General features: G+C 42.8%; 1 protein-coding gene across 1 annotated transcript in view; it reads left to right on the top strand.

Annotated features, from left to right (window-relative positions):
• Positions 1-24,333, top strand: part of SLC7A14 (solute carrier family 7 member 14) — a 117,823-nt gene that overhangs the window by 56,045 nt on the left and 37,445 nt on the right. The window contains exon 2 of the mRNA XM_010371594.2: positions 640-1,095. Within this exon, the coding sequence (XP_010369896.1) occupies positions 792-1,095 (304 nt within the window). The 5' untranslated portion in view covers positions 640-791. The remainder of the gene's footprint in view (positions 1-639; positions 1,096-24,333) is intronic.

The raw sequence follows: 24,333 nt of genomic DNA on the forward strand, positions 1-24,333 counted from the left end.
AGGAGTACTCCCCACCATTCCAATGTTTGAGAGTTTAAAAAAAAATCCCCAAAACATTTTTTGTTTCATTTGGGAGCCAAGTGCCAAAATAACCCATGTGGTGGCATGGCCCCTCTTGAGACTCATGGATCAATTTTACATCCTTATGTTAAAACATGTAGATATCGTGCCCCCTCAAAATATGCCCAAGAATCACAGACCAAGTGTTGGCAGAGTCAAGTAAGAGATAGAGGTGAGATGGACGAGCACTTTCCATATGCCAGGCATTTTCTTAAGCTCCTTATGGACGTCGCTCATCTAATCTTCACATCAACACTAAGAGAGAGACTGTACTGTCCCATTGGACAGTTGAGACCGAAACACAGATGTGGCTTACCCAAGACCACAGAGCAGTAAGTGGCAGAGCCCTAACTCAGACCATCCTCATCAGGATGACTCTGCAGCACAGTGCACGTGCCGACAGTCCTTTAGGACTGGAGAGAAGAGCAAGGAGAATGGAACCATGGAACCCTCTGGTGTTATGAGCACACAGGTAAACCAGTTCTACCAGTTCAGGACATTAACCTCCAACCATCCCTCCAAGTCAAGGTTTGTTTCTCACTCGGTCTCATCTTCTGCTCTCTTGTGTTTTTCCTGCAGACATTCATGCCCAGGAGAAGGCTGCACTGGGTCCCTCTGGACCTTTCCTAAAAGGGAGATCCCTGTTCACTAGATGAGTTCCAGCACCATCCACTAAGGCTTTGTAGCCCCCTTCCATCGGCTGACCTTCACTGCATCCCCTATCGCTCAAGATGAGTGGCTTCCTCACCTCACTGGACCCCCGGCGGGTGCAGTGGGGGGCTGCCTGGTATGCAATGCACTCCAGGATCCTACGCACCAAACCAGTGGAGTCCATGCTAGAGGGAACTGGGGCCACCACAGCACATGGAACTAAGCTAGCCCAGGTGCTCACCACAGTGGACCTCATCTCTCTTGGCGTTGGCAGCTGTGTGGGCACTGGCATGTATGTGGTCTCTGGCCTGGTGGCCAAGGAAATGGCAGGACCTGGTGTCATTGTGTCCTTCATCATTGCAGCCGTCGCATCCATATTATCAGGTAAGTGTCTTCATGCAAGGAAGTACTGTGGAAAATGTGCTTACCAGCCTGGTCACTGCTCATACCCCTTCTCCGGAGTATTTAGTGGTGAGATGTATGAAGTGGCAGAAAAGTGGATCATAATGCTCTTTTTTGCCTTGACTTCCAGGGAGGTTAGGGCCAGGTTTTGACTTAATTATAGTTAGTAGCTTCCTTTTTTTTTTTTTTTTTTTTTTTTTTTTTTTTTTTTGAGATGGAGTCTTGCTCTGTTACCCAGGCTGGAGTGCAGTGGCATGATCTCAGCTCACTGCAACCTCCGCCTCTGCCTCCTGGGTTCAAGCAATTCTCCTGCTTCAGCCTTCTGAGTAGCTGGGATTATAGGCGCCGGCCACCATGCCCGGCTAATTTTTGTATTTTTAGTAGAGACGGGGTTTCACCATTTTGGCCAGACTGGTCTCAAATTCCTAACTTCAACTAATCCACCTGCCTCGGCCTCCCGAAGTGCTGGAATTACAGGCATGAACCACCGTGCCTGGCCTTCTTTTTTGTTGTTGTTTTTTGTTTTTTGTTTTCTGGGTTTAAAAAAAAAAAAAAAAAACAGTCTTGCTCTGACGTCCAGACTGGAGTGCAATAGCGTGATCTCAGCTCACTACAACCTCCACTTCCCAGGTTCAAGCAATTCTCCTGCTTCAGCCTCCTGAGTAGCTGGGATTAAAGGTGCATGCCACCACGCCTGGCTAATTTTTGTACTTGTAGTAGAGACAGGGTTTCACCACGTTGGCCAGGCTGGTCTCGTACCCCTGACCCCGCACTCTGGGAGGCTGAGGTGATCCACCCGCCTCAGCCTCCCAAAGTGCTGGGATTACAGGCATGAGCTTCCACTCCCTGCCTATTTTTTCAATACGGAGAATTATTCTGGTTCTCATACATCTCCCAGCTTCTCATTCCCTGTCATGTTCTAATGGCTCTGTTTTTATTTTAACTGTCCTTTACACTGGAAGATAGGTCAATCCTCTTGAGGGAGAGGGGAAGGATACAGCTAAGATATAAGTAATAAAGATAGGCAGAGCAGCAAAATGACAAGTCAATAAATCTGGTATGATTGGGATTTGATAAACCTCAAACTGGCATCGAGCCCCCAAGGAGAAGGAAGTCAGGCCAGGAGATTTAAAGCCCTTGTGAGAATCACAGTGCGCCCTCTGCCACAAACACCTCCACAGATTTATATTGCACAGTGACAGGTCCACTAGCAGCTCCTTGTCTCCACTTGAGAAAGAATCATAAAACTCATTTTTTAAAACAAGGTGCCAGGACTTACACACCTATACTTTGTAGAAATGGCTCTCCTATTACCTTTTCCTTTTCCTTCCCCTTCTCTTGAGTAGCGATCTACAATATCTTCCCAGAATTGCTGGAGTAGGCCAATGGACAACTTGAGAAAGGAAAACCTCCTGCTTCTTGATGATTGCATTGCAAAAGCATGAGGCTTTTCTGGGTTTTAGGGTGGCAGATCATGTGGGCCAACCCATGTACTGACTGTGAATGTCTTGGTCTCTTCAAATATTTCAGGAGAAGTAGGAATTCTAACTTATATTGGGAATTCTGTGTACCAATGTGTGCCATCATAAGAAAAGCACTACATTAATGTCATACATGTAGAATAGTCTTCACATAAAATACAGACTACAAACATGAAACCAGAAAGTGTGCTGGTTTGTATTTAATGTCTCTTTAATTTGATAAGGAAAATAAGCTGAGTTTATTAACCTCCTGTCATGTCTTCTCTTTCCTGTTGGTTTTACCATTTATCCCTTTCTCTCCTGAAGTCATCCTCTCACAAGCATGAATATCCTAATAGTTGAGGTTTCTTCAGAATTGAGGGGTTTTCTCTCCTACTGATGAAAGTAAATTATTCACATGGATGAATTTTGGAAATACTTGCAATTCTATTACTGTGATAGCAATTACCTCCAAACTTTTTTGACAAAGAAATTGACTTACCATGAGTTTCTAGATCTAAACGTGTTATCATGTGGAACAGAATGTTGATAGTAGGACAAAAGGCAGCCATATACTCAGAGGTTTCCACGGAAGGCACAGGGCCGATGCATCAGATTAATGAAGACTACACAGTTTTCAATAGATCTCATCCTATTTTGACCCAGTCTCCCAGACCACAGTGATTTTTGTGAATGAATTACCTGTGTCTTATTCTTCACAGGATATATTACATCTGTAAATCAGAGCCTGCCCTTACCCCATCACAGTGCTCATGGGCAGTATATAATCTGGACTTTTCCACTGCTTACATGGAGAGCCTGAGATTGGCCCAGCCTGTGTTATGCTGGAGCCAGCTCACACCAGCTGCCAAGAGTACTGATTGTGCATACCTCTTTCCAACTTTACATTCAATGATGTCATGTTGTTAACTTGGAATCAGCTATGAAGGGACTATGTGTTTGTTGTTGTTACTGTTGTTCAGAGAGTCAGTTGTTAAACCTTTACCAGCACATCACGAGCCCACCTCCATTAAAGACCCTGGTCCCGCCCAGTAACTGAGGCCTTCACCACAGCACCAAGCACAAGAAGAAAAAACCCTACCTCTCCCTAAAACAGGATTCCCCCTCTCCGCATATTGCCCCATCCATAACACTTCTCTATACTGTATTACTGACTTATCTAGCCACTGAGGCCATTTGGAATCCTCCCAGAGCCCCTAGCCAGGCCAGGACCAAAATATTATAACTTACACCAGTGTTAGCATATTTATAGCAGGTTTCTTCAAGCAGGCCTGTCACTCTTGTGATTGTTGGTCACTAAACTAAAGGAAGTGCCGCTCCAAGTGTCTTCTTTCCACTTTCACATCATCATCACATATTGCCTCACCTTTGGCAAAACTTCCCACTGCTTCTCCATACCACAATAATCAAACTCCCCTATGTCTTCATCCTTTTAAACACATGGTCCTTTTCTCCTGGTCTTAATTAAAACCTGGCTCACCTGAGGGTGAGTCCAGTCTCCACAATTGTGCATTTATCTCCAGCAATAATCACTGCTTAGTTGCAAGAATGAAGTAAAGAGAAAGTTGGGATTAACTTAGATTTAACTTTTTCCAAGCAGAGGGAGAAAAAAGTAATGGGGTTAAGGGTATTTTCGAAGGAAGAGTAAACTGTGCTGAATCACATAATCTAGGCTGGCTAAGAAGGGAAGTGAAAACACAAGAGTGACGGCGACTCATGAAAAGTGGTATAATCGGTAGAAATTGGAATTGTCGATGAGGTCAAGATATCATTGCCATAAAAATACTGGGAAAGTGAGATAGAAAGCTAGGAAGTGATGGAAATGATAAAGAGTGGGATGTTTGAAATAAAGATTTCAGAAGTAGTACAGCAATCAGTAACATTCAGTTTAGACTTGAAACCTGGTTCAGCCACTGACTAGCTATGAGACCTTGAGCAAGCTCCATAATTTCTCTGAACTTCAGTTTCTCCACTTTAAAAAGAATAATACCTACTTCATAGGGTTGTTATCAAGACTAAAAGAGATGCATATTAATTGTCTGGTATGTTGCCGAGCACATAGCACTAAATAAGTGGTTATTATTTTGTGCCAAACCCTAAATTAGGTGCTTTCCAGAGAGCATGACCCTTAAAACTCTTTCTCTCTTTAAAGTGGGTTTTATTATCTCCAATTTCACATATGTGGAAAATGTGTAAACCGACGTTTAAGTGACAGAACCCACATTCAAATCTGTTGATAGATAGGTTGAGAGATAATGCCAACAACTCTCAACCCTGGCTATGGGTTTAAATCACTTGGCAACTTTTTTTTTCTGTATTAATGAAAAATGGATTTTGGAGTTCAGTTTTATTGAATTATAATTACGTATCATAAAATGCATCCTTTTTTATATACACTTCTATGAGCTTTGATAAACACATATAATCATGTAAGCTTCACCACAATCAAGATGCAGAAGAGCTCCATCACCCCCAAAATAATTTCTCCATGCTGCCTCTTTGTAATTAATCCCTCCTCCCACTCCCAGCCCCTGGCAACCACTGATTTGTTTTCAGTCCCTATCGGTTTGCCTTTTCCAGAACATTATGTAAATAGAATCATTCAGTATATAACCTTTTAAGTTTGCTTTCTTTCACTTAGTAAGATGCATTTGAAATTCATTCATGTTGTTGTGTGTATCAGAATGTTGTTCCATTTTCTTCCCATTGTATGGCTATACCACCATTTGTTTATCCTTTTACCAGTTGGAGGACAACTGGGTTGTTTCCAGTCTATGGCTGATATAAATAAACTCACTGCAAATATTTACGTATAGGTTTTTATATAAACACAAGTTGTGGTTTCTCAAGTAAATACTTAGGAGTGAAGTTGTTAGTTTGTATGGTAAGTGAATGCTCAACTATAGAATAAACAGCCAAGCTTTTTTCCAAAGTAGCTGTATTTTTGACTCGCACAGGAACATGTGAAAGTTCCAGTTCCTTGTCAGCACTCAGAATTGTCAAGTGTTGTTTTTGTCACTGTTTTGTTTGTTTTTGTTTGTTTGCCATTTTAAAAGATATATAGCAATATTTCAATGTGGTTTTAATTTGCATTACTCTAATTACTAATGATGTTGGACATCTTTCTATGGGTTTGTTATCCATGTGCTCTCCTTGGTAAAGTGTCTATTTAAATATTTTGCCCGTTTTTTTTTTTTTTTCTTTTTTTTTTAGATGGAGTCTTGCTCTGTCGTCCAGGCTGGAGTGCAGTGGTGCAATCTCACCTCACTGCAAGCTCTGCCTCCCGAGTTCAAGCGATTCTTCTCCCTCAGCCTTCTGAGTAGCTGAGACTACAGACACACACCACCACACTTGGCTAATTTTTGTATTTTTAGTAGAGATGGCGTTTCACCATATTGGTCAGGCTAGTCTCGAACTCCTGACCTCATGATCTGCCCACCTCAGCCTCCCAAAGTGCTGGGCTTACAGGCATGACCCACCATGCCCAACCCTTTTGTCCTTTTTTAATTGGGTTTTTTATTTTCTTATTATTAACTTTTAAGCATTCTTTATATATTCTGGAGACAAGTCCTATATTAGGTATGTATTTTGTCAAATACTTTCTCCAGTTTGTGACTTGTCTTTTAATTTCTGTTTATCTCTTTTTAAAAATACTGATGCCCAGGCACCACCTCCAGAGTTTCTAATTCAATTGGCCTAGGCATTGGAATTTTTTAAAGTTCCCCAGGGAATTCTAATTCTAATTACTTTTGCACCAACATAATGGAAACTATTTGGACCACACAATCTTAAGAGAGTTTTTGGGATTCCCCATGCTATGCAAACCAGCTTATAATATGAAACAAATCTGACTCAGAGAGCAATCTATTTTCTTTACAATTTGTCAAGCTGGGAAGTTATAGCAACTTGCCAAGCTCCTCCCACTAGTCCCACCCCAACGTTATAATTGCCCACTGCCCTGTCACAAGTGGAAGAAAACTTATCAGAGGAAGCAGCTTGTGCTTTGTCCAAAAGGTCTTATCTACTCTTCAATAGTTCAGTAGACCACAACTAGAGCCCATAGCCATGCCAACCCTAAAAACCCTTTTGTATATTGCAGATTGTATAAACTAGATAGAGGAAACAGTTTTTTTTCTTCGTGGTTCCCACCTACAGCCTTTTGGAGAGACTGAAGGGTGGAGGCAGGATGGTTTACAGTGGTTCTCTAATGTAGTTGGCTACAGATGAAACACAGCAAAGACATCATGCCAGTGACATCCAGTCATTTAAAGCCGCAAGAGGCTCTTATGAGTAGTGGAAGAGAGGCAGATTTAACTTTTTTTGTAAATTTATGTCCAGTTCTCTTTTAACATTATTAAAATTGTTCCTCAAACAGAATATAGGTCTGAATCACTCCTAAGCTCATACACTTTCTATAGTAACCCTTCAAGCCCATTTTTCAAACGTTATTGGTAAGGATTCAACAACAGTATGCATACACAGCATCAGTCCTTTCCCTGGAACACAATACTTATAATTTTTGTCATCTACTTATAAGAAATATTTGGCAAAAATCTAATAAGACAAGGTTCAGTAAAAATGTACTGGGTTCCTACCATGTATCAGTCCTGGGGCAGTACCAAGAATAGGCAAGAAATTGCCTTTTATCTATTTCCAAAGGACCCATTGCTATTGGGTCCCATTGCTTATTGATGGTGATGAATGCCAAACCTGCTAAGTGACTATGGCAATAATAGTCATAACAATGTAATAGTCGTAGTGGCAACTACCACTTATTGAGTGCCTACTTTGTACCAAAAGAGTTCTAAGTGCTTAACACATTATTTTACTTAATCTTCACAACAACCATATATGACAAACAGTGTTACACTTACTGCATATTCCAGATGAGAAAACAGAGGATTCTGAAAGGTTTGGTAATTTGCTTAAGGCTCCTGCTTAAGAGGTGACAGCATGAGGAATGGAGTGAAAGCAGTCTGACTCCAGAGCTTACTTCTTAATCATTCTGCTGCCCTGCTACTGTATTAACAGATTACATGACATTCAATTGCAGATAACAGAATGCCAAAATAAGGGAGAATTTCATTTCTGTCCTGTGTACAAGAAGCCTGGAGAGAGGCAGCTGTTGTGGCCTCTCAGACATGGGGACACAGGCCCCTTTATTTTTCTGTTGTGCCAGTCAGACATTTGGCTTCCATTGCAAGGTAACTCAAGACTCAAGATGACTGACGAAGCTCCAGTCAGTATGTCTGAGTTCCAGAAGGCAGGAAGAAAAATGGAAAGTTGGGGCAGGTGATTCCTTACCTTTCTGTCCCCTTTTTTGTTGTTGTTTGCTTGTTTTGAGACAGAGTCTCGCTCCGCTGCCCAGGCTGGAGTGCAGTGGCACAATCTCGGCTCACTGCAACCTCTGCCTCCTGAAATCAAGTGAGCCTCCTGTCTCAGCCTTACAAGTAGCTGGGATTACAGGCACCCACCACCATGCCTGGCTAATTTTTGTATTTTTAGTAGAGACGGAGTTTCGCCATGTTGGCCAGGCTTGTCTCAAACTCCTGACTTCAGGTGATCTGCCCTCCTTTGCCTCCCTAAGTGTTGGGATTACAGGCGTGAGCCACCACGCCCAGCCCCTTTCTGTCCTCTTTTTAAGAATCTTTCTTGTAAGTCCTTCCGTATTTCTCCCACTGACGTTGGCCTAAACTTAGACATCTGGCCACAGCAGTGAGGCTGAGAAGTATAGTCTTCTAACTGGGTATTTTGCCAACTCCAGAATTACAGAATTCCGTTGATAGGAAGGAAAGGAAAAACTGGCTGCCACTGCCACATCTCTAATGGATGCAAAATCCTGAAGCCTTCCAGTTTGCTGAGGTCAATTTTTTCTGCAATATTTAAATAAAATTGGTTCTGATTCCCAATTTACAATGGGAAAATCTAAGGTCCCCCTCAGTAAATGTAGGGAGTTGTGAAGCTGACCTTCCTCTTCACTCTTCTGGCTCTAAGTCTCTGCTTCTACAGAGTCTCTGTTTCCACTTTGCATTTTACCTTCTACCTGCTGTCCCCTTTCTTTATCATCATTATCAAACTCATCTGAACAAAGCGTCAGTAATACAAGATTGTGTGTGCCATAGACTTTATGGAAAGTTTGGACCAGAGGTGGGAGATATAGTACAGTCAATCCTAGCAAACAGCAAGCTCACTCTTGAATATAGTACACTCCAATTCTCTTTGCCTTTAGGGAACATCCACCAACCCCCTCTTCTTCTTGGCACCAGCTTTTAGCCCCATGGATGGGCGGCCTTTCTCCCATAACCTCACCTTCTACTCTGCTCATTTTCAAGCCCTAAAACTCCATCCATATCCTACCAAGCAGTTATTTCTTCATCACCCTCCAAGTTCATCCTGGTCATTCTCCAAAGAATATCTTTCCCCAACCAAAATAACTTATTGAGGTAATTCACTAAACAAAGAAGGTTCTCAAAGGAGGGATTTGAGGGCCACGCCCGGAAGGTGAGGTATCATCCTCTAGGCATTAAGAAGTTCAGTGACATGACCAGATATGTACTTTAGTAATACAGTGGAAAGAGAATGGAGGCAGGGAAGCTGTTATGCACATATTCCATGAAACATACAGGAGATATGAAGCCCTAGTCCCTGAAAGGCCAAAAGGAAGCTTAGGATGAAGAGAATTTGGGCATGAGTAGATGAGGGACAAGGAGGGACAGCAAGAAAGGCTCTTTCTAGGCAAGAAAAGACATATAATAGAGAAACTATTGAAACAATGTCATTAAAAATAATAGATTTTGCAACACAGTTCTGGTGCCAGAAAATGAAAGTAGAAACAGAAAACTCTAGCAAAGAAGACCACCACAGAACACCACGAGGGGTCTAGAACTCATCTTTGCGTCTAGCACACCACGGAAGGTGCTTTCATGCAGCACCTGCTTCCCATCCTCACCAACCCTGTGGAGGGAGGGATGACTGTTCTGCTCTACAGACGAGGAGCCAGAGTCAGAGGTTAAAGGAGCTTCCTGAAAGTCCCACTGCTATTCAGTGCGGTGCCAGAACTCAAATCTATGACTGTAGCATTCCAAAGCTCATGCTCTGCCATTTCAGCAAGCTATCTCTGAGATCTTTGAAGCCAGAAAATCTTTCTCATTAGATGTGAATTAATTGTGATCAATTCCCATTGATTGTGTCTGAAAGGCAATGAAGGGTCATCACACTGAGCAGCATTTTTCTCGGTACCCTTAGTTTATGATTTGGCATTAGGGTTTATAATCTGTGTCTCCTGACATCCTCATTTGATCTTTGGCACCTCGTGATCCATCATCAGGCAAGCTCATGGTAATGGAATCCCTGGGGAGGAGGTAAGAGAGCAGAGCCCTGTTGAGCAGATGTCTCTCCACAGGTTCCCAACCTCCTCCCGGGTGGGTTCTTGCAAAGCTCAAACGTAGGCTCGCCATCCCAGTATTCATCTTGGGTTTGAGTTTCATGATCAAAGAAAGATTTCTAAAGACTCAGTCTATATAGCTAGTCTGACAAGTTCCCCTGTTTTATCTTTCAGAACAATAAACGATTTTCCCTCCTGAAATTGAAGACAGCCTTGAGAGGTGAAATAGGAGGGTTGGTCCTTTGCAACTCCTCCATGATCTAGGATTAGTCATTCATTCCACAACTTGCATTTGTTTGTTCCCCGAAACACCTCTGGAAACTGCTGTTAACAACACTGTGGAGTGCAAGAGGCAGGATATTGTGAGGACGGGAAGGAAATGCAAAGATGAACAAGTGCATGCCAGTCCTCAAATCTCTGAAAGACTAGCTCTCTCAAATGTCCAAATACACAGCCATAGGTCAAAATCATAATAATGATGCAGCCACTCCTGATGCTTATAAAGTCTCTAAGATATAATTTAGCAAGCACATGATAAATGTTAGTTCATATTATTATCAGTTTTACTGTTATTAGGCAAATACTGTGCACCAGGCACTATGCATACATTGTCTCATTTAATTCTCTCAATCTTCCTATCACGTGGATATTAAGGTCCCAATTTTGTGACTCGTCATAAAACTAAACCAGAGCAGTTTTGCTGTGCCTCACACTAGCTGAAAAAATTTGCATCATCCCAACAAACCCTACAAAATAAATGCCATTATTATACTCATTTTGCAGATGACAAAACTGAGGCTCAGAGAGGTTAGGTGACTTGTCCAGAGCTACAAGGTGGTCAGTGGCAAAGGCTGGGTCTAAATATGATTCAGCCTGATTCCAGAGACCATGACCCCCATGCTGCTCCATACAGACACAGACTTCCAAATTTGTTTTTTATTTATTTATTTATTTTTGAGATAGGATTTCACTCTGTCCTCCAAGCTGGAGTGCAGTGGCATGATCATGGCTCACTGCCGCCTCAGACTCCTGGGCTCGAGCAATCCTCCCACCTCAGCCTCCTCAGTAGCTGAGACTATAGGTGTGCATCATCACACCCAACTAATTTTCTTTCTTCTTCTTTTTTTCTTCTTCTTCTTTTCCTCTTCCTCCTCCTCCTCCTCCTCCTCCTCTTCTTCTTCTTCTTCTTCTTCTTCTTCTTCTTCTTCTTCTTCTTCTTCTTCTTCTCCTTCTTTTTTTTTTTTTTTTTTTGTAGAGACGGGTGTCGCTATGTTACCCAGGCTGGTCTCAAACTCCTGGCCTCAAGCTATTCTCCTGTCTCAGCCTCCCAAAGTGCTGGGATTATAGGTGTGAGCCACCGTGCCTGGCCCACCCTTAAATTTAAAAACTCACCAAAGAGAACCAAATGAATCAAGGAACCCTCACTTTTATTGGGGCTTCAAAAGACCCTGTACATCACCCTATTGATTAGCAGAGCACTTTTCTAAGAGCACTACAGATCAAAACTTCTCTAAGTCAGGTCATGAAGATAACTTGTAAGCTCAGCATCTTTCTGTCACCTGTCAGCAGTGAGGAGAAAGGTGTTGTAAAGTTCATGTAGCTCTTCTATATAGGGATCAATTGACAGCCCTGTAGGAAGTATGTCAGTTACCAATTCAGAGAAGGTGAGCACATTTTAATAGAAATTTGCAAGTTTCTCAAATTGTTGATGGTGATAATGAGTTTCCTCCAGCAAAGCCAGGAAAACCTGGGCTTCTTTTACATCTTCTGCAGCACCTAGTAGTGTGGACAGTGCACTCCATGAGCACCTAGCATGGCTGTGGGAGGGACTGACCACCTTCTCTGGACCCAGCATAGCAGGAGATGCTGCAGAACATGGGAAAGAACTTTGAGACAAAGGGCTTGATATCAATATGAAGAAACAAGACACACACACGTGAAATAATTGTGAGTGCTGCAAGAGACAATCAGGCCTGGTCAGAAGTCGGGACACCTGAGGTCTAATTCCAACTCTCACCCTCAGCAGTTCAGGGCCCTCAGGTAAGTCATTCACATGACCTGATCTCGGTTTCCGCCGCTGATAAATGAAGAGTTTGAAGTTAGATTGCCTGTCTCATTAGTTTGCATGAAAAGCGACCCAGGGAGGGGAAAGATTTGTAAAGAAGGGCCTATTGTCTCAGCTCCCCCGCAACCCAACACATGTCCTAACCCCAGCTAGCATCTGGGAGCCAGATGTAATTAGTCCCTGTAGCTGATCTGCCTCTGTTCAAGCCCTGCTTTGCCATTTTCTCCTTGTATGACTTGGGAAATACACTTAACCCTAGAGCTTTCCAAACAGGTTGCTGAAACTTTAGGTGTGCTAAAATATGAATCCTTCAGCTTTAGGACACCTGGAAAGTGCTACAGGCCCCAGGCTAGTGAGCAGCCTCACCCTTTTATACATTACCTCCTTTCCATATCCATACAAATATGTATATGTAGATTGAGACAGAGTCTCACTCTGTCACCCAGGATGGAGTGCAATGGCATGATCTCAGCTCACAGCAGCCTCTGCCTCCGGGGTTCCAGCGATTCTCCTGCCTCAGCCTCCTGGGTAGCTGGGATTAGAGGCATACACCACCATGCAGGAATAATTTTTGCATTTTTAGTAGAGATGGGGTTTCGCTGTGTTGGCCAGGCTGGTCTAGAACTCCACCTCAGGTGATCTGCCCGTCTCGGCCTCCCAAAGTGCTGGGATTACAGGCATGAGCCACCGTGCCTAGCCCAAATATTATCTTCAAGGTGGGTTATGTGATGTGGAAAAGGTTGAGAAGTCCTGATAACCTGTTGAGATCTTGGATTCATCATCTGCAAATGGAATTTTTATTAGTTTCTGCATCATAACCATCTTGTGAAGATTAAGATTTTGTATGTAAAGTGCTTAATATGCCCATGCACATAGTAAATGCCCAGTAATGTTTGTGTTATTATTATCACCACTACCAAGACTACTGGCCAGTTTCCAACCTGACAAGGCTAGGTTCTTAATGCAAATGAGTAGTCCTGGTGCCAATGCTGAAGCTCCTCAGTCCGCCCCTAGCAAAAAGACTGGTAGACTTGCCTCCTACTCACTTTCCTCCAGATGAACCCTGTGCAAAGACTATGCTTTTGACTCTGAAAGTATATGCCCAAGAAGAATTCTCTTCTTTACAGGAACAGCCTCCTTTAACAAGGCTATGCCTTAAAACACATTAATAGGCCGTGCCTCAAAACAAGTAAATAAATGTGTATAATAATTACAAACAGTGACAAGTGCTATAAAGGAAAATAAACAAGGTATCATGACAAAGTACTTTTTCTGAAGAAGTGATACTTAAGCAGCTTCAACTTGGTGCACTGAAATAGACGCTAGAGATGCAGAGATAAGTAAGGCATGGTACCTGCCGACGGCCATGGAAAACACCTGAGACAGGAATATTGATGAAAACTCATGAAGAGGAGTTATGCCAAACACCAGCCCTCGCCGTCAGAGGTCTGCACAGGCAGCCTTTCTGAGTGGAGTCTAACTGGCTGATCACAGCAGCTCAGGAGCTTTGCATGTGCCGGGCCATCTACTTTGAACACTCTGGCCCACTCCTCATGTTGCTAGTTCACAGAGGCTGCATTCAAGGAGCCACAGCCACCCCAAGGAATCAAAGAGCTCCTGACACTTGCCCTGGCAAGGAGGTGAGATCACCAAAGCAAAGGGTGCAAGGAGAGGAAAGAACTGAAGGGAGAACTTTGTTAAATGACTACACACAGATGGAGATGGATAAATAAGGAGCAATGATGAAGAAAGAAAAGAAGTGGGCAGAAGAAAGCAAGTGAAACCAAAGGAAGAACAGATTCTTACACAAGGGAACAGAGAGGGAATAAGTGTTTGCATCACAAGCTGCAGGGACACTGATAAAAGGCCATTCTGTTGACAGCTTGTGGGTTAGAGATGGCAATTTCTGGGGTGTAATGAAGGCAAACACCACAGTGCAAAGGGAAGCATTAGCATGGAGAAGAGCAAACAGCAAGCAAGAGAATGGATCCTTTATTTAACAACCCAAGGAATCCATTTGTCCTAGACACAACCTGTGCCTGTGCCTTTTTAAGAGTCATGAGTATGTAGTGAAAAACAATTATTTGCTAATATGCATCACAAACATTTTATATACTATTCCTCACCACTGGTCACTCTCATAGATCTGGCCATAAGTCCCTCACAAAGTAATTGAAAACATATATATAATGTATACATTTACATATATATGCATATAAATAAGCAGTATAATGAGTTTCTCTTACATGTGAAGCATAGATACAAACACCTGCTCCTTTGAAAACATTTCTAAGATTATTTTAATTAGGAGAGTGCTTATGTGGCAAAATACATAAGCTCAGCCAAGGGCACTTGCTATTTTCCTTGGTGGGAAAGCCTCTTTCAAGAAGCCCACCAGTGTATCCAAGGGAGTCACTATTCCATTCATTAGAGTTCTCTTGTTCAAAATTTAGCTCAAAACTCTCCATTGCTGTTGCATTCAGTAGGAGCTACTTAGCTATAAACAATCCATCAGGACCATGTAGGTGAGGCTCTTTGGAAGAACAGTAACTGCCATCTTTATCAGTTGTGCACAGAAGACACTGCAGCCGCAGTTTACCCAGCACATGCCAGCCTTCCATCCTCATGGATCAGCAGCAGGGGGCAACACTCACGCCATAAAATGCAAATTGTACACATGTGCCCTATAGAAGGCTGAATCCGCCTGGAGTTCTGAGGGGTGGGGGAGTAGAAAAGGGGAGAGGAGAAGGAAGGAGGTGAAAGTGATAGAAGTTTGTTTCACAGGATGGGGGATAACCAGAAGTAGGCACTGTAACCTAATCCACCTCACCAAAAGATTGCCTCCCACAAGCCTCCTAAATCCAGAGTCTCTGGCCCCGTACTTCCCCTCCCTGTGCGTTGGCATCCCTGTCATGAAGGGTCTCTCATGTCTTTGGGAAGGCCCCCCTCAGAGAGCGGGTGCAGGCCCATGAAAGATTTGCTGTGACTCCCCTTCCCTGGTCATCTTCTGAGAATGTGTCCCCTCCCCGTGGAACCCCCATTCACTTGCTCTTCATCTAGGCTAGGGAAGCCATGCGAGGGTGCAGTTGGGTCCTCTCGGCACTCACCTTGAACCCAGCTCATTGTATTCTCAGGGCAGGGGGTATGGCTGACCCCCCACAGAATCTTCTGAGATCTGTCATCTCTGTTGGTGCCACTTTCACCTGCTTTAGAAATGGGACACTGCCTACTCCCTGAGAGTGATGAGTTGAGAAATACTCAGGTGGGAGAGAATTGCTGGTTGTCACTTCGACTCCAAGTCTCCTTTCCTTTTCTGCACAAAGCCTTTTTAGTCCACTTATAAGAGTCCCCTGGATGAGAGGCAGTAGGTCTCACAAAGAGAGGTTGAGTGAGAAAATGGGAAACTTCTCTTCACCCTCACAATTTCTAATTGCAGTTGTGGAACAGAACAAGAAGTTTCTAGATTAAAGATTTCAAACCTAGGAAGAAATTTCTCCAAGTTCTGTTTTACAAGGGCATTGAGCACACCTAGGGCTTGGTCTAGAATCTAGATGATTTCTAATCTTCCTACCAACTCTGAGACTCTAAAACCATCAGCCAACAATACTTGCTTCCAACCTGTTTTATCCCACTCTGAGGCAAAGGCTCCTGTATAAATACTCCACAGGCTACTGCTAAGTAAACCTTTCTGGGATTCCTCTTCCTCGTCAATGGATAGTAGCCCTAAGCTCTCACTGAAGGAGTACCTACCATATGTCAGGAACTGTAACACGTGTCCTTTGATGACCCACAGCAACCTGCATAGTAGGTATCACCATCACCATTTTCCAGGTAGGGAAACAGGGTCAATGAATTGGCTGACCAGCTCCAGACCACAGATAGCAATAATTTTATTTGTCTTTTTTTTTTTTTTTTTTTTTTTTTGAGATGGAGTTTTGCTCTTGTTGCCCAGGCTGGAGTGCAATGGCACGATCTTGGCTCACCGCAACTTCCACCTCCCAGGTTCAAGCGATTCTCCTGCCTCAGCCTCCCAAGTAGCTGGGATTACAGGCATGTACCACCACACCTGGCTAATTTTGTATTTTTGTTAGAGATGGGGTTTCTCCATGTTGGTCAGGCTGGTCTCGAACTCCCAACCTCAGGTGATCCGCTTGCCTCTGCCTCCCAAAGTCCTGGGATTACAAGCATGAGCCACTGCACTCGGCCTATTTATCCTTACTTAGTATGCCCAGGCACTGGGCAAAGTGATCTGTGTGCAACGTCTTACTTCATTGTCATAACCACTCTCTGGGTCTCTCTCCAGAGGCTATGTGAATTCTATGGCACCTCACTCCCCCTCCTAAAGCAAGGAGGGGCTGCTGATGCTGGCCTTAGCATTCTCTCCCAGGTTGTCTGAGCATCAAATGTGAAACCAAGTACAATGAGTCTAGCATAGGTAGATGCCAAGAAAACACGTGCCTTCGCCTTTCCCTTTTGTAGTGACTTTTTCCTTCCAAGGTGGCCTTCGATGATAACCTGAAGCCACCCACATAAAAATGTTAGGAGTAGAGAAAAGGACAGTTCCAGCCCACTTGCCACTTCGACAATGAAGAAGGACCAATCTGGGCCAGAAGACAGGCTCGGGGCACAGATAACCCTGTGGATTGTTTAGTTGAAAGTAACCACATGAGCATCATCATCACCATCATCATCAATTGCCATCATCATTATCATTTGATAAAGCAGTCAAATAAAACAATGTACATTGATGATGATTATTAACAACAGCATGACCAGATAATACTTGAATTCCTCATATTATAGAGACTGTACCTTCAATAGCCTCCAAAATACTTTCATGGAGGGAGATCTAGAGAAGAGAGTAAACAGATAGGTTGGTTACATCCTTTTTTTTTTTTTTTTTTTTTTTTGAGACAGAATCTTGCTCTGTCGCTGAGGCTGGAGTGCAGTGGCATGATCTTGGCTCACTGCAACCTCCTCCTCCTGGGTTCAAGCGATTCTTCTGTCTCAGCCTCCAGAGTAGCTGGGATTACAGGTGCCTGCCAAATGCCCAGCTAGTTTTTGTATTTTTAGTAGAGACAGGATTTTGCCATGTTGGGCAGGCTGCTCTCAAACTCCTGACCTCAGGTGATCCGCCTACCTTGGGCTCCCAAAGTGCTGGGATTACAGGCATGCACCACCACACTGGGCTTATTTTTGTATTTTTAGTAGAGATAGGGTTTTGCCATGTTGGTCAGGCTGGTCTCAAACTCCCGACCTCAGCCCGCCTCGGCCTCCCAAAGTGCTTGGATTACAGGTGTGACCCACTGCGCCCAGCCGGTTGGTTACATTTAATCAACAAATTATTAAACTTCCTTGACCTGTTTGGGGGGCTGACTTCTCTGACTCTAAGGAGAACTTATTTCCTACCTGTTTATATGTTGATATATTGGTGCTGTGGTTTGGAGGACTTGGGAGTTCTCTATTCCCTACCCAACTTTAATTGGAGCCCTGTCAGGTTCAATAACTGATGGTGTCATACATCCCTGATTAATGATGCTGCCTGTCCCCTAAACACAGGTGGTTACTGTCCACATGGGGCCTGCTTGGGCAGAGAAATCATAAGTCTCTTCTTAGATACAAAGAAACATAGGCATTCCCAGACACATTCATAAAAATTGCCTGGGCTTCCCTGACAGGTGATGGAGTGACCGAGGTTGCTCAAGTAGAAGAGACAGTAGCAGTGAGGCTGAAGGGACAGAGCACCTGACCAGTCACTCCCTGAAAAAGAAACCCACAGTTTTCTTGGCTAACCAAGGACATCAGTGCAGGTTCACTAGGTCCAGCCGCACCATGACAGGGCCTGGATAGATGTTTCTCCTAACCCAGCAACCTGCTTCTCAAGACAGCAATAATGGGGACACTGCATTACCCACCATATGGAACTCGGTGTCACAGAGAAAATAAACGTCTCTGAGAGAATTCACACTTCATTTCTCTCTGAGGTCCTGTGATTTCTCTTCGTACCCTATTCCCCATCTACATTTAGGCAGGACTAGCAACCATAGCTACATATATGGCATGTCTTAGCCCTGCTGTGGCTTTATAAAAGGAACAGGGATGTTTTAAGAAAAGTGAGAAAATGAGAAGAAAATAAGTAACAACTCAGCAAAATGCTATATTTGTTGAGGACTTTCTTAAAGACATGTTTGGGCCTAAGTAGTGAATTTCACAAGTATGGCCCAACGGCTGATTCCATCCTGTGTCTGGCAGATGGCAGATAGTTGGCACTTGGGAAGAACCGACCTCATGGATGAGAAATCACTGACCTCGTCCATTTCCTAGATCAGCCCACCCCAACCTTCCTGCCTACACAGTATGAAGTATAAGACACAGTATGTCCAAAACCTAACAGGGCCTGGTATCAGTGACCTATGGCCCACTCAAGACAGCCTGACCAAATCTCTGAGCAACACTCCAGTTGTTGCTGATCCCAGAGGCCTGAATGAAACTGTAAAGTTGGCAAATTGTTTTCTTGGACATCTGCCTCCACTCCCTCTCATAATTCCTGATAACCTCTTTCCCTTTGGACAGTCCTTCTGGCTGGTTGGTTTTCTGGTCTGTTTCCTCCATGGTACTATAAGGCCCACAAAAAAGAGACTGTATTCTTCCTGTTCACCTTTGAATCCTTAAAAGCTGATATAGATGCATAGAGATGATACCTTACCAGTGCATGGGATAAATGAATAAGTGAATTAGAAAGCTCCTAAGGCTGGGTATCAGGAGACCTCAGTTCTAGCCCAAACTCTGCCATTAATTGAATACACAGCTTCAGATCTGGGGCTCAAATGCATCATCTATAATATAAAAAAAAAACTCTGATGAGCAACTGACACCCCTTCCCATTCCCATGCTCAGTACAGCCCTGGGAGTCCACAGAGGAGGGTCAGGGGCTTTGGGCAGGTATGGGATGAAGGAGATCTTGAGCAGACCAGCCTCCATGCTCCCACCCCTTCAAAAGGAGCCACCTGCTTCCACCTATTTATGTATTGGGCTCTCAAATAAGACTGTGTGTGAAAAAAAGAGTTCTACAACAAAGAAAGAGCTTTAAACTATACAAGACGATGAACAAGTACAGTCCTTTTCAGCTAGTCCTTCCATCTATCAAAAAGGTCCCACCACCTCAATCACTCAATCTCAGTCCACCTCTGAAGGTTCATCTTCCACAGTCTCCAAAGTAGCCTGCATGTGTCAGCCCAGCTACACCTTTCGTCTGCTTGAAACCACCCTTTCCTCTATTTTCTTCGACTGGCAAAGCCCAGCTCACCCTCCAAGAAGTAGCTTAAAAGGCTCCCTCCCCCAGTCTCCCTGCTTCCATAGCAACCAAAGAACCCTGCTCCCTAAGAAGCACACTCACCGCACTGGGCTCCAAGAACACCTCATAAATGCTCGATAGTATGAAATGCTGGCTGCGTGGAACCAGCTGTTTATTAAACTCTTTCCTGACTGAAATATAGATGCCTCAAGATCAGGAAATCTGTCTTACCGTTTGTGTCTCTGTCATTCATTACAGTGCCTCATTTTGTAGACACTTAATATGTGTGGAATAAAGGAAGGAAATTAGAAAGTCAAAAGTTATTTGGGAAACTGTTAAATTAACTGATAAGTATGTTAGGGAATAGTCAAAGTAAGATAAGCTATGTATTAATGTGAAAATCTGTCTATCTGAGTAGAGTAATTGGCATTCAAGTGTGAATAACCCCTAGATTTAATCCTTCCAGGTGAAAGTACACTTATTTAAAAGTACTTATTTATCTAATGGCTTTCTTTGCTGGAATGCGGAGGGAAATTCATGTCTTAAGTGGAGAAGCCTTTCTCCACTTATGATCAGGCAAGATAATCATTGAATTCATCATATTACAGAAACTGTACCTCCAATAACTTCCCTCTTAAGTGGAAAAACTTCTCCACTTAAAAATAGATTTCCCTCCTTTTGCCTACTCCCAGCTGGGTCTTTCTCCTTTACCCTCTTAAGAAAGAGAAGCTTTGCCTCCTGGTTCTAAAAGGGTTATAGGGAATCCAGGTAGGCTGCAAGTGACTCAACAGAATTAGAGAGGGAGAAGCATGTCATGATTCTCTTTGCTGTTCGGTTGTGCTATGTTAAGCATAGTTTGGAAAGCTCAACATTGTATGTAGGTTGTCTGAAAGAACTAAACCTAAGGCTGGCTCTTCATTTATATATATGATAGAACCATAGACTCTAACTTGAAAGCAAAATCACATTGAAAAGGACTATGTTTTTCTGAAACCCCAAAGCACACATCATCTGGGATACACATAAGAGGATTAAATGGAATATTGCAAATCGAGAATCTCCTGGTGCCTTGTCCCAACCCACTTTTCAATGTGGAAGTTCTCTCCAAGTCTAACTGATTTTTAGCCTGGCAAATTATGAATTTAACCACAAATAATTCTGGGTACAGAAATATAAAACACTAGAAATGGGACAAAATATAAATAGGAATAATTTTACAATAGATTTATATGGTGGGTAATTGAAAAGGTGTCAGACTTGCAGGCTTCTTACCTCTCGTCCTGCTGAAATAAATCCTTTACATTTCTCAAAGACCTAGACTTCCTTCCCATCTCTGACCAACACTAAGGGAAAATCTCCATCATGTGGTCTGCAGCATTCTGCCACTCATTGATGGCTGCCTGCACCTAAACATTGGATTTCATATTGATTCTCTCTAGCTATATGAATAAGTACTTTTGAAATCAATATGCCTCTCCCTCTAATCACTTGGTGGATGACCACAAAATGTAAAATCACTCTGATAACAGCATAAGGCAAATATGATTAGAAAGGTAACTCAGGGGCAAAATTTTTTAATGGATTCACCAAATTAAGTAAATATTATTTATACATTAATCTCTTTTTCTTTTTTTTGACACAGAGTCTTGCTCTGTTGTCCCCGCTGGAGTGCAATGGCACAATCTCAGTTCACTGCAACCTCCGCCTCCCGGGTTCCAGCGATTCTCCTGCCTCAGCCTCCAGAGTAGCTGGGACTACAAGCATCCACCACCACATCTGGCTCATTTTTTTTTTTGTAATTTTAGTAGAAATAGGGTTTCACCATGTTGACCAGGCTGGTCTCAAACTCTTGACCTCTGGTGATCCACCCGCCTCGCCCTTCCAAAGTGCTGGGATTACAGGCATGAGCTACCGCGCCTGGCCATTGATCTCTCATTTAAAACAGTGATTCTCTACCCTAGTACACCCAGATTCATTTTTGGTAATAAATACTTTGTAATGCTTCCTCTACTATTCTGGATGAAAGCTAGAGATGGTTACCTTCCTACGCACTTAATTTTTTAAAAAATAAATATGTCCTGAGTATGAAAGATAAATCAAATGAAAGTAATTTTGAATAAAATCAATATTTATTTCAACATGTGAATGCTGGGGCATACATACATTAGGAGATGCGACGAAGTCGTCAGATGTTTGCAGTCATTTGTAGAACCACTGTGAGTACAATAGCCACAAATGCAGACTCATATAGGTCTGTCATTTGATGCTCAAAGACCATGAATACATTGTTGTTGATGATGGTCTTCCGAAATGATGATCAACTCAGTAAATTCTAAACCAAACAAATGACAACTGTCTCTCAATTTACCCAGCTGTTGCAGTCCTGGAAAATTCAATGTCTAAAAAGCCATGCAAAAAAAATGCTTTGTGTGTATATGTAAAACGGAGACAAATTCAAGTTCAAAAATTATAAACAGGTTTGTACTTAAATGAATGTCCACTGGGGCCATCAGCAGTCATATATGATACAAGACAGAGCTTCATTCTGTGAGTCAGTCACATTGCAGAATGACGAACAGCCCAGGCCCCTGTCCACTTAATGCCACAAGTGCCCACACTCATCATGAGAACCATAGACACTCCCACATATTTCCAAAATTCCCCTAGGAGTCAACATCACCTTTACTGAGAACCATTGGTTCATACAGTATTTTCTACAGGGCTTCCCTCACTAAATAGATGATTAAGAGTTTACTTTAGCTGTAAAACCAAAGAGTGATGCACCAGAAGGGATCCTAAACCATATCTAATTGGCCGCCTCATTTCATCCATAGGAGGGTAACTTGCCCCTCAATACTCAGTAACCTAGGACCCTAGATAATCTAGGATAAAAACCAAGGTTTCCCCGGGCACGGTGGCTCATGCTGTAATCCCAGTACTTTGGAAAGCTGAGGCAGGCAGATAACTTGAGGTCAGGAGTTCAAGACCAGCCTGGCCAACATGGAGAAACCCCATCTCTACTAAAAATACAAAAATTAGCCAGACATAGTGGTGCATGCCTGTAGTCCCAGCTACTTGGGAGGCTGAGGCAGGAGAATGGCCTGAACTCAACAGGTGGAGGTTGCAGTGATCCAAGATCTCACCACTGCACTCCAGCTTGGGCAACAGAGTGAAACTCCATCTCAAAAAAAAAAAAGGTTTCCATTTCCATGCTTTTAATTTCTTAGTGAAATTAAAAAGATACTCTTGAATGTGTTTCTCTTACATACCAGATATTTTAAAATAGTTGAATGAATGAGAACATTTTTCTCAGGATATATGAGGCTGTAAACATTCGGTTCTCACCAGTGAACTTCAAAGCCAGGCTAGACGCTCTCTAGTGCCCACTCTAAGTCTGAATTTCTCCATACAAACAAATCAAAAAGATTTTAAAATACTATAAGAGCTTTTACAATGTGTCCAAAACAATGATTTCTTGGAGCAGAAATTGTCTTATATGGTTAGTGCCTGGTTGATTTTCCCACTGTTCTCCCCAAACTATAGTCATCAGGACCCCAGCAGGACCTTGGGAAATGACTAAGTTTCCAAATGCTCCTTATACCATGCACAGCCAGGGCCTCTTTCTCTGATTCAGACAGCAATGGACTGGTCCGTTCACAAAACCTAATGAAGACTTGGCTATTTGCTAATTACCCTTGGCAAGTGTATTCTGGTGGCAAAATGGTTATTTTTAAATTTAATTTGTTGATCTAATATTATGGAGAGAATGTTTGATTGCACAAACTCCACAATATTGGCTCTCCAAATTAAATTTGCAATCAAATCAATGCCTACTTCAAAAGCATCATCTGGAAAAGATTTTACTTATAAATCTTGTACAATATCAGGTGGTAAAGTTGGGTGATGAGAATAAGCTCGTAGAATGCAGGAATTATTGGATAATGCTGTGGCTCCAATACCAAAGCAGAGAAGTGAGTTGCCTCCTCACTTCCTTCCTCACACAGCACTAAAAGAGCAACCTAATCCGTACGTGCAAACTCAACTCCCAAGAATCCTGAAAACACACGGCATTCAAGAAAATATCATCAGGTTCTTATATTTAATGCGTGCACACTCTATACTTTCCCCATGGAAGAGTTCTTCAGGCCTTTCTTCAAAGACCATTTCCTCTTAATTTTAGACTCACTCTAACAATTTAAATATCAGGCGTTGGAAGTAGCAATTTAGAAAAGAGGTGGTCTGACTGCTCCAGGTAAGCACTGGGACAGCAACAAGAAGTAACAACTGACAGTCTGATCTCAAGGAAGGAGATGGAAAGCTATATTTACAAAGCAAGGGGAGGAGAGCTGACATAGGAACTCAAAATAAATAACAGCCTGGACTGTTTATATGTAGAGACAAACAGCTTCACTATCCCTGAGAGCATCTCCATAACACCGAACAATACTGTAGCTGATATAAGAGAAAAGCTAAGTTGTGCTCAATAGATTTTGCAGCAAAATATTACAAAATTCAATATAGCAGATGGAATCCTAGAGTGTCAGAATTAGGAGATCCTTAATAGAGTCTTTGGTGTAGTACTTTTATTTTAGAAACAAGGATGCTGAATCTATAGGGGTGGGGTAGAAACAGGAGCCCAGCATAACTGGTCCAGTGCTTCTTCCATGTAGACACCCTGACAACTGAAGCAATGGAGGGGAAGGAAGAGATAGTACATCGCATGGAATCATTTATTATGCCATTGCTTTTGACATCTCTGTTTTTGCTTCTTTGCATTGATTTCATTCCCTTCCAAAGGAGAAGAAACCTGCTCTCTTTATTCACAAAAGTGTGAACTATTGTTCCCTGGTTTGTGATGAGAGAACCTCAGGGTTGGCCCTTAACAAAATTGGGACTGAAGGTAAAGTTGACTTTGAGTTCCCTCCTACATCCTCCTACATCCCACCCCTGGTATGTTTCCTCCAAGCTGTCCTATGTCTGTCCTCCAACTCGTTGC

The sequence above is a fragment of the Rhinopithecus roxellana genome, chromosome 1, assembly GCF_007565055.1.
Source record: "Rhinopithecus roxellana isolate Shanxi Qingling chromosome 1, ASM756505v1, whole genome shotgun sequence".
NCBI classification, from domain to species: Eukaryota; Metazoa; Chordata; class Mammalia; order Primates; family Cercopithecidae; genus Rhinopithecus; species Rhinopithecus roxellana.